At 38.8% G+C, this 23,432-nt stretch overlaps 1 protein-coding gene across 1 annotated transcript in view; it reads left to right on the top strand.

Annotated features, from left to right (window-relative positions):
• Positions 1–23,432, top strand: part of ASXL3 (ASXL transcriptional regulator 3) — a 134,318-nt gene that overhangs the window by 8,390 nt on the left and 102,496 nt on the right. The window contains exons 2-4 of the mRNA XM_064654143.1: positions 16,443–16,506; positions 18,319–18,401; positions 18,738–18,740. Coding sequence (XP_064510213.1) covers positions 16,443–16,506; positions 18,319–18,401; positions 18,738–18,740 — 150 coding nt within the window. The remainder of the gene's footprint in view (positions 1–16,442; positions 16,507–18,318; positions 18,402–18,737; positions 18,741–23,432) is intronic.

The following is a 23,432-nucleotide window of genomic DNA, read 5'->3' as shown; positions in this document are numbered from 1 at the left end:
GTATAGCCAAGCCTGTGATGATGAGAACCTCCTCACTGCTTGTAGAGCTCAGCTTTAGAGATCATTATCCCGTGGATGACAGTTGCATCCTATAAAGCATAATCTGACTTACAGATAACAACAGTTCCTAAACCTCTATGACTTCGGAAGTGTTCCTTGAGAGACAAGATCTTGAGCTACTAGATTATTTGTTTCAGAGAACTCAAAGCTGTTTTCTTTTTCTATTCTGATCTTGCCTAAGTATAGACAGGATCAGGAATTTAGTGAAGCAATCATTCTAGTCAGGGTTTGTTTGTTTTATCCTAGTTAACTTTCTGTGTAACTTGATGTCTAGAGAGGGAAGAGAGTCTTAACTGAAGTATATATCAAACATTGAAGATCAAAGTTTTACTCCATTTCAGCTGACACTTAGCAGTCTAGAGAGCCTGCCTGTGTAGTGGTTCACATAGGTGGTGAGATGCCTTGTAAAATGTCCAGAACTCTAATAAATCACAGTCAACTTTCGTATTCCATATGATTTGTTCTTGTTTTTGTGATTTGAACCTTCTTTTTATATAAGATGAGGCTCTACCACTATTGTATTGCCAAAATACTTAGCTCCATTCTTCATTAAGTGTTAACTTCCTGTTTTGATTATTTATCTTTCTGTACCATCAGTTGTAAGTGAACGTCTGTTATATCTGGTTTTGGATAAATGTTAATTCTTTTTATGCCTCAGAATTCCCAGTTATCCATCAGCTGCTGGCATTGCTGTATCAGAGAAGCAAGTGACATTCCATGTCACTCTACCTGCCTGCCAGTATTGCCTAGCAAGGGTAGTGGGAGAAAATAGACCCTTACTATCCATAGCCTGTGTCATACTTCTGAAGCAAGACTCAGATAGGCAGCTATCTTAAAATCATGACGTTCCCTGATCATACCAATTTCTTGAACCTCATTTGACATTTCTATCATTTAGAAATTCTAGACAGATAAGACCAATGCGAACCTCTTTGGAATTTGGTTTCAAGAGTGAGAAAAGCATCTTAATTAGAGCGTTACTCTGATAATTATAGAAGGTAACGTTGGAAAGGGCCTGAAGGTCACCTTGTCTGTTTAAACTTGAAAAGAAGTCACACTAGTTACAGTTCTGTGAAATCAGTAAAATTTCTTGGTAACTTACATTACCCATAGAAGCTATGACTTGTGTGGCCTTTGCCACAATCTGATCTTTTTTTGTGAAAATTCACATTCTACTTAAAAAAAATGGGGGAACTAGGAAAATGAAATGATTATGAAAAGTTGTCCAATGGGTATGATTTAGAATTCAGATGCATTGTTAAGTCTTTTTTTCTGACAGTGACCAGACAGAAAACATCAATTTTCTTGTACAGATTGAGAATTCTGTGTCTGGTTAGTGGTTCTCATTCATATTCTCTGTTTATTTTGAGGCATTTTGGACTTAGACGCTTGATTTTTTTGGCAGTTTGATATAGCAATGCTGCAGCAGGTTGTATCTAGAGCAGTAGTGCTTAATGCATTCTGATCTGTTTCATAATTTGTGTCATTCATAATGCAGATTTTTGAGACATCTTGCAAGCACTCATCTTCTATTTTGGGAAGAAAAAAAGTATAATAACTTAGTGAGGCTCACTGTCTATCTGTGGAACAAGCTCCATAATTCACTGTTGAAGAAATCTTCAAATAAGTTTATATTGAAGAGATGTTAATACCTTTTTATTACTGGTTTCAAGATGTTCCATGGCTCCACAGGTGTGTACCTTTCTGAAGATGTCAGGGATACCAAGTGTTTGCCCAGATTGTTCTTGTATTGAGGTCTCTTGGTTTTAAAGTTTGGGTTGGTTTTTGTTTGTTTGTTTGTTTGTTTGTTTGTTTGTTTTTGGTCAAGAATAAGAGAAATAGCCGATTTTGCTACATTGGCAATCCTTGTCCAACAGGTTGCTTGTCTTTTTTTTTTCCTGTTCCTGGGATGCTGTGCTGTCAAGTTGCATTGCATTGCTAAACATCTCCTGTCTGTTAAGCACATGTCAGCAGAATGATTGGGCAGTTCAGCAAAAGCTTGGGTCCATCAGGCCAGATCATAGAAAACAAGAGGGCAGTGATACCATAGAGCATGAACTGCCTTTGATAGGTCTACTGATCTCTTGAAATAATGGTGGCGATTCTTGTGATGCTTTTGTTCGCCCTGCCTAGTACATCTGTGCAGCTGGAGACTTTGAATACAGATCACAGTACAACAGTGGCCTCCTGGGCAATAACTAAAGTGCTTTTTGCCAGATATCCCAAAAGGAAATATTTGTTGGAAGGACAGAGTAAGGATTGAATATTTTGATATGACCCCTTGAATTCCTGACTTAGCAGACCAAATCTTTTCTACATACATATATATATATATATTTATTTTTTTTTTTTCAAGTATTGGGTTACAGGCCTGTAAAACTGACTTGGAGAATAGGCTACGTTACTGGACATTTGATCTGCTCAGTGTCCTTTGGGTAGACAGTTATTGATACCAAGAAGTGGATGCTGTTTCCACCTCTTGGGTAGGTCCAGTTTTGTGGTTGTTTTGTCTTGCCAGTCAAATTCTTCATGCTAAAATGCTGTTCCTCCAGTCATTGTTCAGGGATCAGCTGGCACACTTCCAGTTTCCCCTATCGCTTTTGGAATGAGAGCTACCCATCTGAATGGAATGTAAAGGATAACCAACCTTATGACTTTGTCTTGGATTGATGCTCCTTGTCTTTACTGAAAGTCTGTTAGTGAAATCTGTCACTTTTAGAGCATGGGATGGACACCTAAAGAGCAGACACTGAAAGAAAAAGGAATTACTGCTTTAAGCTAGCTTGAACACTGCAGTTATTTTATGAAGAAGGATCTTTCCTGCTCTTCATGAGACAGAGTTCTAATGACGGTGAGCCCTACTAAGTGGTTGTGATGTTAAAACATGCTCTGGTTTAGATTTGTAGAAGCACTTAAGAAGTAGAAGGCTGTGGCTTCTTAAAGTAAACTCGGAGATTTTTATCAATCTGTCTGTGCAAGTTACTGCATGCTTGTTATACATGCGTCACAGATGATTGTTGCATTTACTAAGTAACTCCATGGGAACTTCTCAGTACCTGTGCTATTTATTGGTCAGCCCTTCGCAGGAAATGTTTGATGTTAACTGTAACCATGGTGGCTTGTTAATTTAGCCTCTAGGTCCGCAGCAGCATTGGCACCTGAAGAGGAGACTTCAGAACTCGTATACTGCTGTATGGGGAGTTTTCCAGTGAAAGAGATTATAAATGTGGGAGAAATGAACAAACAGATGCATAACTGACTGAAGGGTGCAGGATATAGGGCAAGAGATAAGCAATAGTATGATTGGGCAGAGTGAAAGGCCTTGAGGATAAAGTGAGTGTCTGAGCAACAATTTGAGCTATTGTGTTCTGTGGACTCCAAAACGGTGGTCTTTAAACTGCTCTGTGAACTACACAGTGAAACTCCAGTAGAAGCTGGGGAACTAGAAAAAATTAGAAGTAATAGAGTCCAAAAAGTTGATCAAAAATGTTTTGTATGGATTTTGAAAGATAGAAAAGCATTGTCTTACTGACTTTTAATCTGTTTAGAAAAACCAACTAACCAAAAAAACAATCCAAGATACCTTAGTAAAAGTAGATAAAATTGTAATAAAAACATTTTTTTTCTTCAGGGACCTGTTACATTTTTTTTTTGGTAGATTAATATTTAATTAAATAATTGTTATTTTGCAAAAAAACCCACTTCTGTCTCCATTAATTCATAGAGTTACCTACTTTGCTTGGAAATACTGTTTGATGCATTTTCAAAACATTCTCATCATACTGTACAGGTTGCCCAGAGAAGTTGTGAATGCCCAATACCTGGAAGTCTTCAAAGCCATCTTGGATGGGCTTTGGGCAATGTGGTCTAGTAAAAGGTGTCCCTGCCCATGGCAGGGTATTTGAAACTATATGGTCTTTAAGGTCCCTTCCAACCCAAACCTTTCTATGGTTCTATAATTCTCAGAGTCTTCAACACTTCCATTAAATAAAAAAAACCAAAAAAACCCCCAAAAAATAAATATCAATCTGTGCAGTAAATTTTAACTGTCCTTAATGATGACAGACTCAGTTTCATACTGTAGTTTTTATGTGCTAACTCATTATATTAGTGTCTGAGCTTGTAGGAGAAAGTTTCAAGCTATTTAAAGTAATGTTAAGTAGACTGAAATAATGCTCATGTCATCATTTTGAGCCAGATCTACAAAGTAGGCTGCCTAGATAAGTGAGGTTGGTATATATCCATGGTGGTTGGAAAATGGTTCTAAAGGAGCTACAAAGAGAATAAGAGGTTTAAGAAAATTAAAAAAACACTGCACCTGTTTGCTGTAATCAGCATTGTTGGAGCTGTTATGGCAAGAAGCTTCATGTGTTAAAGTGTTGTTAAATTTTGGACTTAATTTTATAGAAAAATATGGGTGTGGAGGAGGAGGGAAGGGATCTGGGGAAAGCATTCTGAGGTTTAATGTTCTGAAAAAAAAATGAGGTTTTAAATGCTCCATACATACATAATAATAGTTATGAAGCTTATTACTTTTAGTACTTGCATACATTTTTTGGGATTAGTAGAAGATAATGAAACTGGGTTTATGTCTGTTGGCATGTCATGTGGTGAAAAGAGTGTGTGCCTGGGTGATACTGATGTAATCCTAGGGAGAAAAATGACAGCACTGCATTGGGAAACAATAAAATGGAGATGTTGTTGTACCAATGAGAGGTAGAATAGCAAAGATACTAAGGGAGGAGAAAATCTGACCGACAATGAAAAAATGAGAAAAACCCTGACTTTCTCAGTTCAAGGATGAAATTGCATGTAATTTGTTTATTTATTAATTTTGCTACCATTTCACTTAATTAGATAATCAGCAAAAGTCTCCAAACCTTCATCTTTAAAGTTAGGATTTTTCTCAGGCTTTGGGAGTATAAGAATTGCAAGGAAACGCCAAGATGGAAAAAAAAAAAATCTGTCTTCCCTCCTTTGTAAAAGACAGGGCCTTTGTCTTAGAAATGAAATATTATGTTTACATTATGTTGCATTCTGTTTATTTTTAGAACAAGTTACCCTATGGTCTAGCTTAGCCAAAGGAGTATTGTTGGAATTATAGGTAATCCCTTTAAAATAATTGAAAAAAACCCAACCAACAGTTTGTCATCTGAAATATTTTCTCATTCGTTTGGTAGTAAAAACTCCTATTGGAATTTGCAGCATTGTTTTCAATTTATATTACCTAGGTTATTTCTAAAACAACAACAAAAAAAATCCCTCTTGTTGGGGATTCTAGGTCTGAGGCTGTCTTGGGCGTAGTGACCGTGATATGATAGAGTTTTCATTTCTCAGTGAAGGAGGGAAGTGGGTCAGCAAAACTTCTGCCTTGGACTTCCAGAGGGCAGACTTCAACATGTTCAGGACACTGGTTCAGAGAGCCTCTTGGGAAACAGCTCTTAATAACAAGGGGGTCCAGGAAGGCTGGATATACTTTAAGAAGGAAATCTTAAAGGTGCATCAGCAGGCCATCCCTGTGTGCTGAAACATGAGTTGTTGGGGAAGAAGACTGGCCTGACTGAATAGGGAGCTTTTGCTGGAGCTTGGAGGAGGGGGTGGGGGAGAGTTTGTGACTTGGGAAATATGGGTAGGCAACTCAGGAAGAGTACAAGGATGTCATTAGGTCTTGTAGAGAGAAAATTAGAATGGCGAAGGCTCAGCTAGAACTCCGTCTGGTCACTGCTGTGAAAGATAATACAAAGTGTTTTTATAAATACATTAACAACAAAAAGAGGGCCAAGGAAAATCTCCATCCTTTATTGAATGCAGAGGGGAATAGTGTAACCAAGGATGAGGAAAGGGTTGGAGTACTTAATGCCGCCTTTTCCTCCATCTTTAACCAAAAGACCAGTTATCCTCAGGGCAGCCATTCCCCAGAGCTGGTAGACAGGGATGGGGAGCAGAATAGACCCCCTGCCATTCAGGAGGAAGTAGTTAGTGACCTGCTGTGCCATTTAGAGACTCAGAAGTCTATGGGTTCAGATGGGATCCACCTGAGGGTACTGAGGGAGCCAGTGGAAGAGCTCACCAAGCCACTCTCCATCATTTATCATCAGGCCTGGTTAACCAGGGAGGTCCCAGATGACTGGAATTTGGCCAACGTGGCGTCCTCCTGCAAGAAGGGTTGGAAGGAGGATCCAGGGAACTACAGGCCTGTCAGCTTTGACTTTGGTGTTGGGGCAGGTTATGGAACAGATCATCTTGAATGCCATCTCGTAGCACGTACAGGACAACCAGGGGCTCAGACCCAGCCAGCATGGCTTTAGGAATGTGAGGTCCTGCTTGACCAACCTGATCTTCTTTTATGACCTGGTGACCAGCCTAGTGCATGAGGGAAAGCCAGTGGATGTTGTCTACCTGGATTTCAGTGAAGCCTTTGGTACTGTCTCCCTCAGTGTAGAACACATTCTTATGTAGAAACTGGCTGCTCATGGCTTGGATGTGTGTGTTCTTCCCCTGGTTAAAAAGTGGCTGGATGGCCAGGTTCAGAGGGTGGTGGTGAATGGTGTTACATCCAGCTGGTGTTCGGTCACCAGTGGTGTTACCCAGGGCTCATTGTGGGGCCAGTCTTGTTTAACATGTTTATCAGTGATTTGGACAAAGGGATAAAGTGCATCCTCAGTTTGTAGATGACACCAAGTTGGGCAGGAGTGTTAATCTGCTGGGGGGCAGGAAGGCTCTGCACAGGGGCCTGGACAGGCTGGATCAATGGGCTGAGGCCAATGGTATGATGTTCAACAAGGCCAAGTGCTGGGTCCTGCACTTTGGCCACAACAACCCCACACAGCACTACAGACTTGGGACAGAGTGGCTGAAAAGCTGCCTGGCAGAAAAGGACGTGTGGGTCCTGGTCGACAGCCATCTGAACATGAGCCAGCAGTGTGCCCAGGTGACCGAGAAGACCAATGGCATTCTGGCCTGTATCAGCAATAGTGTGGCCAGCAGGACCAGGGCAGTGATTGTCCCCCCATACTCAGCATTGGTGAGGCTGCACCTCAAGAGCTGTATCCAGTTCTGGGCCCCTCACTTCAAAAAGGACATTGAAGTGCTGGAGGCGTGTCCAGAGAAGGGCAACAGAGCTGGTGAAGGGTCTGGAAAGTAAGGCATATGAGGAGTGGCTGAGGGAGCTGGGGTTATTTAACCTGGAGAAAAAAAAAGCTCAGGGGAAACCTTATCGCTCTCTGCAACTACCTGAAAGGAGGTTGTAGCCAGGTGGGGTTTGGTCTCTTCTCTCAAGTAATAAGTGACAGGACAAGAGGCCATGGCCTCAAGCTGTACCAGGGGAGGTTCAGATTGGACATCAGGAAGAATTTTTTCACTGAAAGGGTGGTTAAGCATTGGAACGGACTGCCCAAGGAGGTGGTGGATTCACCATCCCTGGAAGCGTTCAAGAAACGACTGGACATGGCTGTGGTTTAGTTGGCATGGTGGTGCTCACTCGAAGGTTGGACTCAATGATCTTGGAGGTCTTTTCCAACCTTAATGATACTGTAATTCTGTGATTATTTCAAAAATACAGTGTTAGTTCAGTAGTTACACTGGAAGCCCAAGTCTTGGCAGTGTAATTTTTCCATACAGCTAAAACATATGTTATTATCAACTTCTAAAACTTTAAATATAAAATTACATGCCTAAACCCCACAGGCATTCAATTTATTTGCCAGTAGCATTTCCTAGGAGCTGACAATTTTTAGTGCTACGTTTGCTGAGGAGATGAGACTTTGGGAAAACTCAGATCCTCATGCGTACCTATGTTGTTTCACATAGAAAAAGAATAAAACCCATAGTGGAATATACTGTATAACAGCCATGTTTTACTTTTTCTTTGTTTGCTTTTCTTGCTTTACAGTCACCATCCCAACAGGTAACAGTTTAATCTGTTCAGTGTTATAGTGAGGGGTCTTGGGATAAGAAATGTGCTGTGGTGTTAAGGGCCCTTAAAAATAGAAGCTTGTCTTGGAACAGGAAGCCTAGCTTTATGAGAATTCTCGGTATTTATATTCCCTTATAAAACCCTCTGTGATTCCTCTCAGTTGACCAATTACTTTGTTGTGATTCTGGCATTCAGTGATGGTAGTTGCATTATGTGTGTGGCTAATGCCCATCTTGCACTGTAACCTGGTCAGTTCTTGTCCAGCTTGACTTGAAGGGGTCAGCCAGTCTTGCAGCTCAAAATAATTCCTTCAAGTAGGGTCAGGAGTTTGGAGCCTTCACAACAATTGCAGATTATCCTGAATGTTTTCAGTTTGTACCCCCATGGGGGAAGACACATTCTGTATTTTGTTTCAAGATCTGATTACAAACTGTAGGTTTAACAATCAGCATTTTTATCTCTTCACAAAATCCGGCTTTGAAGTCACTGTTCACTTTTCTTCTCTGTAGGCTGGGTGTCCTATTGAATTTGTACACCTGTGCCAAGTGATTGCTCCTATTGGTTTTAATCTCTAAGGGAAATCAGCATCCAGCTGGTAGACAGTTGTACTGATGAGGACCCATTGATTTTTCTCTCCTATCCACTTACCATCAATAAGAAATGTCCTTAGCTTTCACAATACTTTTTTCCTGCCATAATGTTGCCCTGTTACCTGTCTGGTCTCACTGTCAGGACTGGTCTCGTTTGCTGTTCGTGTTGAATGTGGATGTGATCAACAGCCTGATAAAAATGTTTAAGTCAATATTTGAGAAGCCTAGATAAAGATAACACTTTATAGTGAGAGCTTTTTAATAATGTGTCCTGTTTGATGTACACCAGTGGTAAAGAATTCTGTTTTTAACAAAAAGACCCTTTTATATCAAGAATATTTATGATTTAGCAGTATCCAGAAGAGATGCATTTAAGAAAATGCAGACAACTCGTGTGCCATTTCTGGAGAAAAATAATTATTCCCTTTTTAACAGAACTTTTGCTTATGATGTTGGTACTTTTTTTTTTCCCAGCACAGTATTATTTGAAGTATTTTATTTCATAAGAAGCAGCAGGCAGCATGTAAACAAAATATTCTGTGTGTATTTCTCCAAAGTGATAGGCTTTTGAAAGATTATTATCTTCAATTTAGGATGTTCAGATTATTTTACAAGGTTGCTGGGAAGAGGTGAGCATGTGACTTTTCTCAAATCTTGAGGAAAGCTGTTTGTACAGTTTATACAGAGCCATTATTTGTTCTTTATAATCTGCCTGTATTGTGACAAATGTTTCTTAGTAATAGTTGTTAAATAGTGTATTTTTTAAACCTTTAAACAGATGCTACCAAAAATTGCTATAAACAACCAATATGGACTTCAGTTCTCCAATAAAGGGTGTATTTAAGAGGATAAGTGTGGGTGGAGTTAGGTGATGAGATGGGGAAAAGGGCTGTGTGGAAAGACTGCTGAAAAGGACTGAACAAATAAATGACACAAAATGGATATGAGTTGTTGAGCTGCAAAATATTCTTCTGTTTTTGAAAATCTTAGATGACTAATTGTCAACCATGCCATATGTAAGTAAGTAATGTGGGCTTCCAAATTTGTGGCAATTAAAACTGCCTAGCATCCCACTCCTGCCCTGTATTTTATTCTGTATACGAGTCAGTACTGAAGACTAATCTCTTATGACATTAATCGTCTCATGAGGAGAGACAGAATAAATCACAGTAGCCCTTCCTCTCTTCACTCATGAAGATAAATGCCATAACACAATGGCTGATCTTTGTTATGACACTAACCATTATATATTTAACAGAGATAGCAAAATCTCACTGACAGCTAACAAAAGAATTCTCTCTTTACACATTCTATGAGAAGGCTGTATTTCTTTAGTTCAAAAACATGCCTTATCATATCTGTTCTCAGAGCAATTTAAGCAGTAGATCTGAATTGTGCCAGTGAACTCTATTCTGTACATCATGATGTCATGATTCAGACTAATAAAACCCGATGTGAAATAATTGTGCAAGCTTTGGAAGGAAATGGTGCGTAACACCCAAGGACTCTTAAGACTCTGTGCTTTTCTATTGTCTCTTCTGACAAGAAACAATAGCTCTCCTATGTAAAATAAACAAACAAACGAGCATCCTTTCCCCCCGAAAAAAAAAATCAAAAATCAAACCAATACTGAAATCATAATTTTTCATTTTGGGGGGGTTTTGGTTTTCCATTTTTCCTCCAGTACTTAAACAGGTGGGCTCAGGAAACTTAAAGTGCCTTTTTGCTGTGTCTGTGATTGCAAGGGACTTTTATTTTTTCCAGCTTTACCGCTTGCTGTACACCTCTTAGGAATTTCATTCCAGGTTTTGCATGCGTTAGATACATTCTGGTCTTTCTTTCTGGATAAAATTACTAAGAAATATTCTTAGTTATTTTCTGCATCTCTATTTGCTTATTATTTTGAAGAGAGTATCACCCAATGAGTAAGGAACAATCCAGACAAACGAGTTGTGAAGTTTATGGACTTCCTTTGTGAGGTTAAGAGGATCAGTGTGACTTATACTGGCTGTTCACCTAAATATCAACATGTGCTGTAAATTTCATGAGTTAGTTTCATGCCATCTATCCCACAAAATTAAAGTGGAAGTATAATTTTTACAGTTTTATGTTTGCTGTCATTAAATGTATTTTAGAAACATAAATGTATTTATGGTGCATTAATGGAGTCAATGTCAGTTGCATTATGAAACTTCTCTTTTTAGTGTATGAGTTTTACCAGGATGAAATACTCAAAACAGCCCAAACTAATATGTAAGAATATTTATGTAGAGTGCATAGTTTAAAATATTTTATTCGTATTCTATTTGCTCCTCTTTTTTCCTTTTTTTCTATTTTCTTTTTTGCCTTCTGGAAATCTTAGGTCTGTATCTTTAGGATACTGTCTAACAAGATAAGCTCTGATAGTAAAGCAGTGGCAAGAAAATCGGCGCAACTGTCACCTCCTGTTAAATTTGGTACATTCAGAGAGTAGCCAGTAGGAATTTTATTTCTCACATTAAAAGTAGCCCTTACACATTACATTTGCCTGAGGAAAGCTTCTGAAATAAATGCATATCCATTCTCTCTGTTGATTTTTCTGGGAAGTTTTACTCTTTGTAATTATTTTTTTTTTTAATTTTTCCATGATGAAATGTAAGTTATACAGCAAACCTTTCAGAAAAAAATAATCTGTATCATCTTTCAGTAGAGAAAACAGCATATATGGAAGCAAATATGCTTGAGGTTTGATGTTACTTAGTATTTTGGGGGGTTTTTTTGTTCCCTTGGTAGTGATGAATGTATTCACACTGGTGGTAGTTCTTTCTTCTGTTATCTGTAATATAAAGGCAGCTGACAGGGCCCTCATGTCCATTCAGCTCCATTAGTTCCAGTCACCTAAGCATGGTCTCTGATTTATACAGGGGTAAGTGCCAAAGGAGAATTTTTATCCCTGCTGGAATCAGAGGCATTTCAGGATTGTGGCCTTTGTGATCACCGAATGAGTACAGTTTCAGTAATATTTTTGGGCGGCAGAGCCGTGTTTTGCTCCCTGTCCCTTCTCTGGAATAATGATTCATAGTTTTAAACAGCTTTGACCCATGTTTTTCAGCTGGAGGCACTGATGAAACTTCTACTCTAAATTAAATAGTCCAAGAATATGGTCCACAAGCCACAGGAGGTTGACAACACAATTTGTCCTGTCAGCACCTAAGAGGTACAGTGTGCTGCTGACAAGGTATTCAGTGCTGACTACCTGGGCAGCACTTGTGTACCTCTATGTAGGTTTTGGGGAACCCATGGCAGTGAACTGCATCTGCATGAATGTGCTCATGTTTGAGGAGGTTGAGGACATGGGAATATCCCAGTACAAACTGTGGTAAGGACTAGGGAAGAAAAGGTGTTTTGGTAGGAATGTGGAAAGGTGGGAGATACGGAAGTTAGGGGTATTGCAACACCTCAGAAGATGAGAGTAGCACTTGGAGAGTAGGGAAATGCTGGGCTGAGGGAGAGGCAATGCAGTGTTGGAGTAGAATGCAAGAAGAGGTATGTCTTGCAGGGCTAATCAGAAATCTTGAGGCTGGACTGAGCCTGTCAGAACTGAGCTGTCATTCTGGGAATCTGGATGCTTGAACTGAAATCATCAGTGGTAATTCTGTTGCTAATAGTGGAACCCATACCGGCATAGCAAGTTTGAAATCATGCTGGGGTATCTTTGATCCTGATTTTACAGAAATCTGATAGGATTCTGTGTGCTCACTAGGTTCATGCTGTTACAGTCACAGAGGTGTTTATGGGTCTGTGCTGACAGAGCCTTTAAGTGGAAGTTCCTGGTTGCTTGGACAGGCTGATTGCATTAGCAAAGAGAGAAGTGCGAAGGTTTCCATTTGTTTCAGTGTGTCAGACCAGATCAATAAGTTATTGTAAGTCAGTTGTTTAGGGTTGAAAACTTTACATTTTCTGGCTTGATCTTTGAGACCACTAGCAATGGCAAGATGTCACTGCTGTTAGAGCTTGTGCCTTTTAAAGGAATAGCCCGACTGTATGTTTAATTTAAACTGAATTTTAATCCAGTTCATTTTGAATTCAAAATGTCAAGTGTACAGTTTACCTGGAATTTCCAAAGCACTGTTGCTGCCTTTTTATCTGTTTGAAATATGACATTATAAATTAATTTTAAAAAGAACAATAAACATGTCCAGACATCTCAGAACAAGCCTTAAATGATCCAGTTAAAGCAATGGCATAAACAAAGAAGTCATTCAGCTTCTTTCTTGCTCTTTCCTTTCATTCAGTGTTTTAGGAGATGATCATGCCTTACAGCAGGTTAGCAAAGCTAGACAGTTTCAGACCATCTTGTAAGCAAACTCTGCAGTAGAAATTCTCTTGCAAGAAATACTTTACCATTTGTTCCCTCTAGTTCTCATTGAAGTACTTCTGAGTGAAAGAGAGTTGGAGAAAATTATTTTAGGAGTGTACTTTAAACCATTTGAACTCTACGGGTCAGTAGCATTACCTCTGAAACTAAAAAAAGTGTGCACTAGCAAGTATGCACGTAACTGCTGCTAAAACTTAATATATTTCAGCAGTTTATGGAAATTTTGTGTTGCTTTCTTATTCATGTTACGTTTTTGTTCCTTTCCTTTTTTTACTTTTCTTGCTTATCTGTAGGTGCCACATGGATTACAAAGACAAATTCATAGTACGGGGCATACTATGAAAGACATGTCTTATGAAATGCACTTTCTTCTACTTAGAATGTATAATTTCCTTATTGTAATTGCAACTGCTCAAAATCAAAAGTCCTACCAGGAAAATTATTATTCCCGTTTCAGCTTCTTTTAATATTTTAGTATCTGGAAACTACTCTTACCTTTCTCTTGATCACCATCAGCAATAGTTCTACTAATATCTATGTGAGAATATGTGTTAAAATGGATCATAGTGCATCTTCCCTTCTTATCACCCCTCTTTTTCGTTTATCTTGTACTCCTCCTTACTGTTTTCGCCTCCTTATCCATCTCTATGCACTTCCTTTCTTCCCCCACTCTGTACCCTCCCCTCCTCTCTGAACCATTTACCCATCTTTCTTCACACAAAGGGCTTTGAACTTTTACCAGGCTGCTGATAATTCCCCAATGACTAAAGCTGTTAATCAAAAATGAACACAAAAGATTTTAGTGGGGCATTTCCCACAATAGAAATCAGTCCTCCTGTTAACCTCACATAAGCAGCTGGATAGGACAATGCTGGATTTTTTCCAGGACACTGTTCTTGTACCCTGTTTGATACTCCATCTTTCAATTCATTAATTTAGTAATGGGTGGCTAGAAAATATTTTATATTTTCTGCTTAGGAGAAGGAAAGCTATTTTTTTTGTTCTTCTAAATTCACCCTGCTGTCTTTGGGCAGTCAAGATTGTCCATTGTGCAGTTCAGCCTGACTCATATTTAGCTGATGAGTAGGAGCACTGGGAATAACTGTAGTCTTCCTCTTTCTTCTCCTCCTGAGTTAATTTAAATAACGTTCTAAGGAGAATAGCTTCAGTTTATGACTAGTGGCTCAGACTATGGTTTGACCAAGCAGATGTGATAAAATGATCCTGATCTTTGTCAGCTATCTGACCTTCAGATCCCTGCCAGCAGCTTCCAGAAACTGAAGAAGCTTTGGCCCCTTCCAGATAACTATAGTCTGGTCACACAATCAGGATCATCAAGCCCACTAGACTGATCTGCCTGCTGCTTTTGGACCACAGCACAGTATCAGGCCACACTTGGTTCTTGTTTAGAAGAATTGTTTTCTGTCAGTGTAATAACTGATAGCTGCAGGCAAAGCTTCCCACTTTCTGCAGGAATGTTTATGGGTGGCAGGAGGGCTGACTCTCTGGTTTGCCTTTCTTCCCTCTGTCCCTCTGCTGTGTTCCCTCTACTGGTTAAAATGCAAATGATTGGACAGATTTTATTCAGGTAGTCAGTGTATATAAATTAGACGAACAATTCCATCACTTATATGGAGGTTCTCTTCCGATTCTGTGGGCAAGCTGAGCATTCAGGATTTCTCTCTTATGCAAAGCTGAGAGTCTTGCCTCTGTACTAGAGTTTTCTTGTTAGCAGTTCACTGGAAAGTGTTTTTCCCCTGGTGTGACAACTGATCTTTTTTGAGCAGTTGTCAACACACAAAAGATGATAGATGCTATGGTGAGAAAAGGAATTTGTATTTTCTTCTTGTCCCAGGACTTTTCCAGTGAAACTGGGAATACGTGTGTTTGTGGCATTTGTGTGATTATTTAATATGAAGTTGTGAGTTGATACTTGTAGGTGTCACAAATACAAAAATTTGTCAGGCTGCTACCATTTGCTGGGAGGTTTGATTTCCACTGTGCTTGTTAGGATCTGAGCCATCTTCTCTTTGAACCATTAACCCGGGTTTGAATGAACACCAAGAATGTGTTCTGGTGCAATGACTACTTCTGTTCTCTTTCAGATTGTCCTGATGGGTATCACATTATTTGTCCCAGTTATTTAGCGGCTGTCCCTTTTTAAGGCTGTGGTTGAATGGCAGGAATAAATAGAGCATATTTGATCCTCTGTGATAGAGGTTGCAGTCAGTGCAAACCATTCTTCTGTCATTGTCCTTCTTAACAAAATACATCGAAACAGTCATATTCTTCATGACAGTACTTTGGCATGCTTTAATTTCAGTGTTATTAGTCACTGCCCATATATGATATGAGTGTTGGTGGATGGAGTGGGAGGAAGGAGAAAGATATTTAAAACAGATTAGAGCTTTCTCCCCCGATGTGCATTAGTTTTTCTGACCAAGAAGCCTGTGAGCCTGTGACTTAACTACACTACTGCATTTTAGTATGTTACTTGCCTTAAGGCACAGTTAGTTATTCAGTTTGAATTTCTAATATTATTTTTAAAAGTCTTGGAAATGCAAAAGGGATTGCAGGCTTTTAGCAGTACTAATGGTGAGACACAGAGGCAAGATAGGCTAGTGTAATTATCAGTTCAGTGTATTCATTTGCTCACAGAATCTTAAAGAATACTCTGACGCTATTTTCCGTAACTGAGGGAATACAGTGATGTTATCATTGAAATGTTTTTTACAAGTAATTATTTTTATTTTCTTACTGTGATAAACAGTGAACTTAAAACTGGGGGCAGGGGGGGAATAGAGATGAGAACAGGCAGGATAGTGGGAGGGGCAGAAAAAACCCCATCCTTACTTAGGTTCTCTGCTAAATTAATCTTTATTCCGATGAAGAAAACTTAATCATATGCACAATAACAGTATTTTCAATTTAAGCAGTGTTTGAATTGGAGAATTAATGCTTTTCCGTTAGGGTATGAACAGTTCTTCAAATAATGGGGTTTAAAGGGTTAGATGAACAGAATTAAATTCATGGGGTATATGAACTGCAGCCCACGCTACATGTCTGGCGTAAAGCAAGTCCACACAATGGGCAATTGTTTACCCCAGCACTTTCAGCCTGTCTAACATACTCTGCATTTCAGTTTGTCATTATACCCTGAATGTGTTCACTTCATACTGTGGTATTTGAAATCTGCCCTGTGGGTTTCATTAAACTTTCTGTAGTGGTGTTACGCATCCTACTTGTTGGTTTCATTGTTGTTTGGTGAAGATGATCTTCCCTATCCATATGTCTGGCCATTGTTTCCACAGCCAGTTCAGTGCAGCTTCCTCAGCACAAAGTGCTCTCCCTTCTCCCATTGTCCAGGACAGGGTGACTTCTGATGTTTGCGTAGCTTTATTGTTTCCTTACTGTTATTGTTGAACTCTCATGGTAATACTTGGCACTTTACTGACTTTATAGAGTAGGATGTGATGTCGTAGAGAAGGGGACAGGGCTACCCAAATTTTCTCAATTGCAGGGAGGAGCTGCCCAGGTGTGCTGAGGGGCCTGTACTCAGGAAGAGAAACAGGGAATCCTCCACAGTGAGTAACCCCACTTTCAAGTGCACACAGTTTCCTTCATAGCCGTGTCCAGTACAGTGTAGTATCCTCTTTTGTCCTTTCCAGTTTGCTCTCTGGAATGTTCCCAGTTTAGTTCTTTTTTTCCCTTTATTTTGGTGTGTTCTCATTTTACCTTGTCCTTCTTTGTCTTTTTTCTGAAGGTTAAAGTTTCCACTTTTGTTTCTTCACACCATTAATCTTTTCTCATCCTAGTCTTAATCTTTATACACATTGTCATTTTTCCAATGTGTCATTGTGCTTCTGTCACTAATACATCATATCATTTCTCTTCCCTTGCTGTGCAGTGGCCCTCTTCCCAGCCCTGTGTGCAGTTCCTTCTGTCCTTACTCATTGCTGTACTCTTACTCTTTCCTTTTCTCCTTTCAAATCACCTTTGGATTTTCCTTTCCTGATGGATCCCTTTTGAATCTTGCCTACTAATGTACACGAGATAGGTCTGGGAGCTGAACTGAGCTTTTCTAGTGCAGCCCTCACTTCTACATTTTCCTTTATGGAACTGAAAGATAAAGGATACAAAGCTCATCTCTAACAAAGAACTGAAGGATTTGGTAAACTGTGTTTTGGCTGCAAAAGAGAACAGGCAGTAAATCAGAACTGTAAAATGGCAGGAGAGGGCTGAGCTGGTCAAGTTGTAGTGAGTAGGGAGACTTTGGTTTTAGGTGAGCTAGTTGAATTACAGCCCTGGCTAGCACCCTTCACAGCTTGATTTGCTGATAGGATGTGGTGATGTCTCTAGTTCCTAGTGGGCAGGTATCCATGTAGTAGTAGCTACTTTCACATTTGCCATCATTTGGTAACTACTAGAGAGAAGCTCAGGATAAATAGAATCGGACCAAACTGCTTTCATATTTGCACAGGGTAGAAATGCAAGTTCTGGCTGAGATACGTGGTCAAGATGCTCTGGGAAGCTTGATTGCCGTGGCCTGTGCAGCACCTTTTACTGCTGATTGAAAGGTTTCATTTTCCAGGGCTGTCAGTCTGGCACGTCACATGAGCAAAAGAATGGCTGTTTGTTTAACAGCATAAAACTGATGGGGACAAAAAGGAAGTGGAAAATCAGAAAAATCCATACAAGATGGTTCTATCTGTAAAGAGGAGTGAGTTACTTTGGGCTCAATTGGAAAAGGCAAAGAAGTGGAAAACTGAACTGAACTGGAAAAATATACTGCACTCTGTCATGTAGCATCTTATGTGCTGTGACTGTTCTGACTGCTTCATTTTTCATTGTTTTTAGAAGCAAAAAGCATTTTAAAATTGAAACCTCACTGTGTCAATTCTCACAGTAGCTCCTGCTCTACAAATGGAGGGTTTAGCCCATTTTTTTCGGAGGTCATGGTGAAACCTAAGTGTAGAATATTCAAATGACCTCAAATAGTTCTAAAGTAATAAAAATCAAAGAAAGTGCTAGTCTTTTTTATTATTATTATTTTTTTCCCTTTGGTTTTTGTGGGTTTTTTTCCCCCTTGTGCCTGAAAGAAAATCTGTTGCTGTGTCATAAAATTAGTTGTGTATTTCAATTCTTGTATTTGGAACCTGGTAAGAATTTTTCCCAGGCAGATGTAGCAGATGATGTACAAAAACAGCAAGTAAATCTTTTTCTTGCTGCAGTTTCCTGGGTTGTATCTGGCCTTCCAACAGACAGAGGACTCCAGTCTCAACACTACCATTCCCTGCCTTTCACAAATGACTAGATAAAACTGCATGATCATATAACCTTTCAGATTCACAGGACAGCTGTGTCTTGTCACTTACACATTTATTATTTCTTTCCAGGCATTGGAAAAGTACCCCAACTCACCAATGACTGCAAAACAAATATTGGAAGTCATTCAGAAAGAAGGGTTAAAAGAAACAAGGTCAGTGTTTATATGTTCTGTATTTTTTGCTATATTTTTGAAAACCATCCAGGAGTGGTATATAATCTTTAAAAAACTTAAAGTGCTGTCTGAATTGATTTCCAGTACCAAAGTGGGAAATATAGCTGATAGGTTTATTAGTTCAAGGCTTTTAAAATGGTGGCTGGCTGGTTTAACTTTGTACCTTCCAAAAGGGGTCTGTGGGCCAGCTTAAGTCCAGTGGCTTTTCTTTACAAAGACGGTGTGATCTGCTCAGACAGCCCAGTGCTACATCTCATTTTTGCTTAAGTACTGAAGCTTGACAGCTGGGTTACCTCTGCCACTGTGTGCATGGAGAAAGTGCAAGATGAAGCTCGGCACACTTCTCTTTCTTGGGTTTGTGGTCTGGCACTTAAATCACTGTTAGGACATGAGGGTGTTGCCTGTGGTTACAGGGGTTATGCCGATAAAGAACTGGGAATGGAAGGATAGGGCTGTTTGAACACTGGGAGCTTATCTGTGTGGCTGCAGAGGATGGATACAGCAACTGATAACTGATGCAGCAACTCCACTGCAGAGTTGCTTAATAACAGCATACTCTGGATGTAGATTTCAGCGATAATGATTAGGCTTTTAGGGGGATAGATGGGTTATCCAGAGCCTACAGAAATAAACAGTTGTCTTCCATAGACACCTGGTTCAGATGTGCATGCAGCTTCTTGTTCTGAAAGGTGACTGTCTACTTGGTAGCTCCTGTAGTGAGCTGCAAATAGAAACTTGAGCAGGAAGTAAAAATAAGGAAAAATTGGTTGTTTGGTGGGGTTTCCTACAAGATGCACTTTCCTCTTCTCCAAATGTTATAGTAAAGTCTTTCTGTTTTAATAAATTGTTTTAATACTTGTTGCTGTCTCAAACCAAAGGTAGAAATCTGCTTTTATTTTAATTATATCCTTCTAGTGTGGAACCTAAAGCCTAGGACAAGAGAACTTCAAATCCTATGTAAAGGTGAACCAGAAGTAAACATGGGACATATTTTTGCTGAATTCACTGTTGTTCCTAAGAAACAGAGCACTCTGTGTGATTGTTTGCACTGCATAATGGTGCACTACTTTGTTGGTAGCCTCATAACATTCTCATAATAGCTGTATTTTGGTAAAATTAAAAAAGAGGTGGTGTACGAGATGAAGTTGAATTTGCCACCTTTTACAGATTTAAGAAGTGCATTAGTTCCTTCCAAGAAACTGCTTCAAGCATATTTGGCAATGATGCCAAGGAAACAAGGGGATGAAAACTTTAGAAAATGAATGTCCAAATGTGTGTTATGCTGCAACAATTTGCATACAAGAACAAAAAAGCAAGAAAACACAATTTTGAAAATCTGTTTTACTAAGATACTGTTTCTCACAGCAGTGATTAGATTGCTTTCTTCTTACGTCTTGTGATATGAGACAACTGCCTGGGAGGGGCTCAAATGCCTGATAATAGCACTTCTTTGTAATTTTAAAAATTCTTGTATCCGTAATCAGAACATGAATAAAATTTGGCATGGAAAACCTATGGGAGGAAATGAAGGCAATGTTTTATGTTTTAAGTATAGAAAATGTCAAAGCCCTTTTTAATTGTTGCAGAATGGATAATAAGAGAAAGATTCCTTTAAAGAGGTTCAAAGCTAGAACTTCTTTCATTTCTTCAGTTACTAGGAAACAGAATTGCAGAGAAATGGGAAAGAAATTCAGATTTGTTATGATTTTTATTCATAGTATGATATGTGCAGATATGTGTGAATGTGTAGTAGATTGCAAGATGCTATATGTGGTCCTGAGTACCTAGAAAACTGAGAAGGATAAATTCAATATTCTTTTCTCCATGGTTGAAACATTCTGCTATGTTATAGGCTCGGTGATCCTAAACTCCTTAGCCTAAATGTTCTAAATTCTGCAGTTGTAAAATGAAAAAATGTTGATTCTGTATTCATTTTTTTAAAAGTATTTTGAATTTGCATTTAACTTCTGATTTCATGTTAAAGTTGTTCCTGCTGCATTTCAATATTGATTTGGCACAAACTTGCAAGGTTATCTTCTTGCCTAACTCTTAGTAGGATCCAATAAGGTATTTGACTTCGTACACGTATTCGTTGATTGGGCCTCAGTGTGTATGTGATGTTTTCACAGTACTTGAATTTAAAGTCTCCCGTTCGGTTCATCCTGCCTGCAATTTTTTTCAGTACCTTTCTGCCAGTGTGGTGCCTTTGCTGTTACTAAAGATGGTCTTTCCTGGTCTCTTTACTGCAGCCAGCTAAGATGAGCAAGGGATGTAAATTTATGATATGCAGTCACCTGGCCATAAGCAGCAGAATGGCATGAGTGTATTTTATTCTGTATTGATTTGTGTATTCTTCCAAGTCTGAACTTGTGCCAGGAATCTGTTACTACTTTAATATACTTTACTTATTCCTTTATACTGATTATCATTTTCAGGAGAACCTTAGTAATTCTAAATGAAGTTCTTCAAAAATTCTCCTCTCTACTGTTCCATTTTTAGATGAATGAGATTAATTGGCTTAGTCGTTTTTCATATCTATTGCAGCATTAATTAATCTAAAGCTTTTTGCTGTGGTAGTAAATCTGAAAAAATAATGTATGATTTTCAGCAATCTCATTGTCATTATGTGTAATCTTTAAAAAGACACTGTCAGACTATACAGCCTCTTTTTTTCTTTGTTTGCCATAAAGACATCAAGTTGCATATTTATTTTTGTATTACTCAAATAATTAAATGCAAAAGGAGGAAAATTCCTGAGTTACAAAGCAGATACATGTTACAAACAAAAATAAAAACTTCACTGATAAGTCCTGTGAGAGGTTATAGCCTACCTGGTTTTCTGTGTCTTTGAGGGGGTACTTGTTAAATACTTTTCCTGTTATGGTGGTTGATTGTAAAATGGTCAGCAGGCAGGTCTGCTACCTAGAAGGAATAAAAAGTTTTAAGGCAAACATTTTGAGGATGTAGAAAAAGCTGGTTTTCTTCTGCGAATGGTGGGGAGGAGGGGTGTTTATTTTACACTAACACCTGTGAACAGTGTCAGGCCAACAGTCCTGGACATTGAAATCTCTTTACAAGGAAAACAGACACCAGCTCACTTCAGTGCACAGTGCTCTGGATTTTCTATCCTAGAACCTGCTGTCCCATTGTTTTGAAAACATTTCCCTCTCCTGTTGTAAATTTGTAGACTTGCAACCTGGTGTGTATGCATCCAGGCATGAGATTTTGCTAGTGTGACATAGACTACTAGTCAGAGTATGATCCACTCTAGCCTCAGTGCTCCTTTTCACTGGTCTGCTGCCTCAATAGTTGTTCTCCATCTTGTATTTCTCCTGTTACTTGTTCCTGTTAAGGTCTAGAATTTCCATTACTGAATTGTGTTCAGGTTTTCTGCAGACCATTTCTCTAACTCAATAAGATTGCTTTAACCATGTACTCTCATCTTTCAGCATGCTTGCAGCTCTTCCAAGTTTAGTGTAAACTGCTTATTAGAACTTGTTTCTTTTTGCAGCATGACATATTTCTCTTTTTTGCTTATGAGAAACAATTTCCAAACAATCATTAAGTCAGGCTGTAGGATGCCTGCTTGGGCTATAGGATACTTACTGCTGCTTCTCTAGCTACAGGGTCTGCTGCTATGTCACAAATAATATTTTGATAGATTTGAAGTAACTTGTTCTTGACAGCTCTATGTATTACTCAACTTCTTATTTGCTAAATGCTTCCAAATAATTTTTATTCCATATTTGAGGGGAATTGAAATTCAGTTGTTGCATCTCTACTTCTTTGGACCAGCCTTCTTTCATTCTTTTTTTTTTTTTTTAAGCTATTCACTAAGTGTTTTCCAGCCATTTGGAATTACTGCTATCCTCTACAAATTCTCAAAAATGACTGTTGATAATTCTGAGACTGATCCAGTCAGCTTTAATTACCTATGGTGAATTTCAGCAGATTTAACTGATTTGAGAATATCTAATTTATTTATTTATCATCTAATCAATTTTTCCCGTGTTTTTTCCTGGTGTTGATTTTAGCAGTTGTCTAATCATAGACACCTTTCTGATTAGGCATTAGCACCTCTGTTTTTGGTATAAGTGCTCAGTGCTACCCCTTCATGGAAGAGCAAGCCAGCTTCCTATCTGTTAGTGGGCTTACACAAATGTCTTTATGCATGCTGTGTGAGTGAGTTTGCTGAAGTTTAATTTCCTAAAGCCAATTTTGTTTTTTTTGTATTCTCCCTTAATTTCCTAAAAATGAAGAATCATTCCTGCACAACCACTCAATGTTTTCAGCTGGCTCTTCCCCACGGGTTCAAGTCAAACCTAGTACTGCCTTCCTTTCTAACTGCTTTTTGCATCTTCTGTTCAAGGATTTTTTGTTCCTAACACAGGCTCAGAAACTTGCCAGATGCTTCTCTGTCTCTCTTTTCCCAGGAGATGCCTGTGTGGTCATAATGGGTATATTTAACTAGATCATCATGTGTTTGAAAAATTTTTGCTGATTCTCACAGAAAAAAAAAAAGCTTCTCTCTAATTCTCTTAGTTTCTTGCTATATTAAACTCTGACCCAAGTATCATCCTTGGTTTTGTCCTTTTTTGTCATTACCTGGAAATTGCCTGTAGAACCACCAGAAATAATCTATCTGTTCCTTTCTGTTTGGGGCACTGCACCTTCATGAAGAATAGGACCAATTGAGACTGCTTAAAATTACCAGGGAGACAAAAATAAGACAGAAGTTGGTATGAATTAGGTGTTTGGATTAAGGAAGAAAAGATTGACTATAGACATAGTGAGTCTTCAACTATATAAAAGATACGAAAGAGTGAGGAATGTTATCTTGAATGTCTGATATGGACAGAACAAGAAATAAGGCCTTTTAAATTTGTGGTAAGAGAAGATTCTGATTAGACAGCAGAAATTTTTTTAAAATTTTTTAATTGATTTCTGTGATGAATTGTGGGAGAGATGTGAGAGATCTCTATGTCTCTCCAAAGCCAACGTAGATACATG

The sequence above is a fragment of the Pseudopipra pipra genome, chromosome 1, assembly GCF_036250125.1.
Source record: "Pseudopipra pipra isolate bDixPip1 chromosome 1, bDixPip1.hap1, whole genome shotgun sequence".
NCBI classification, from domain to species: Eukaryota; Metazoa; Chordata; class Aves; order Passeriformes; family Pipridae; genus Pseudopipra; species Pseudopipra pipra.
This window is presented reverse-complemented; position numbering and strand designations above follow the sequence as displayed.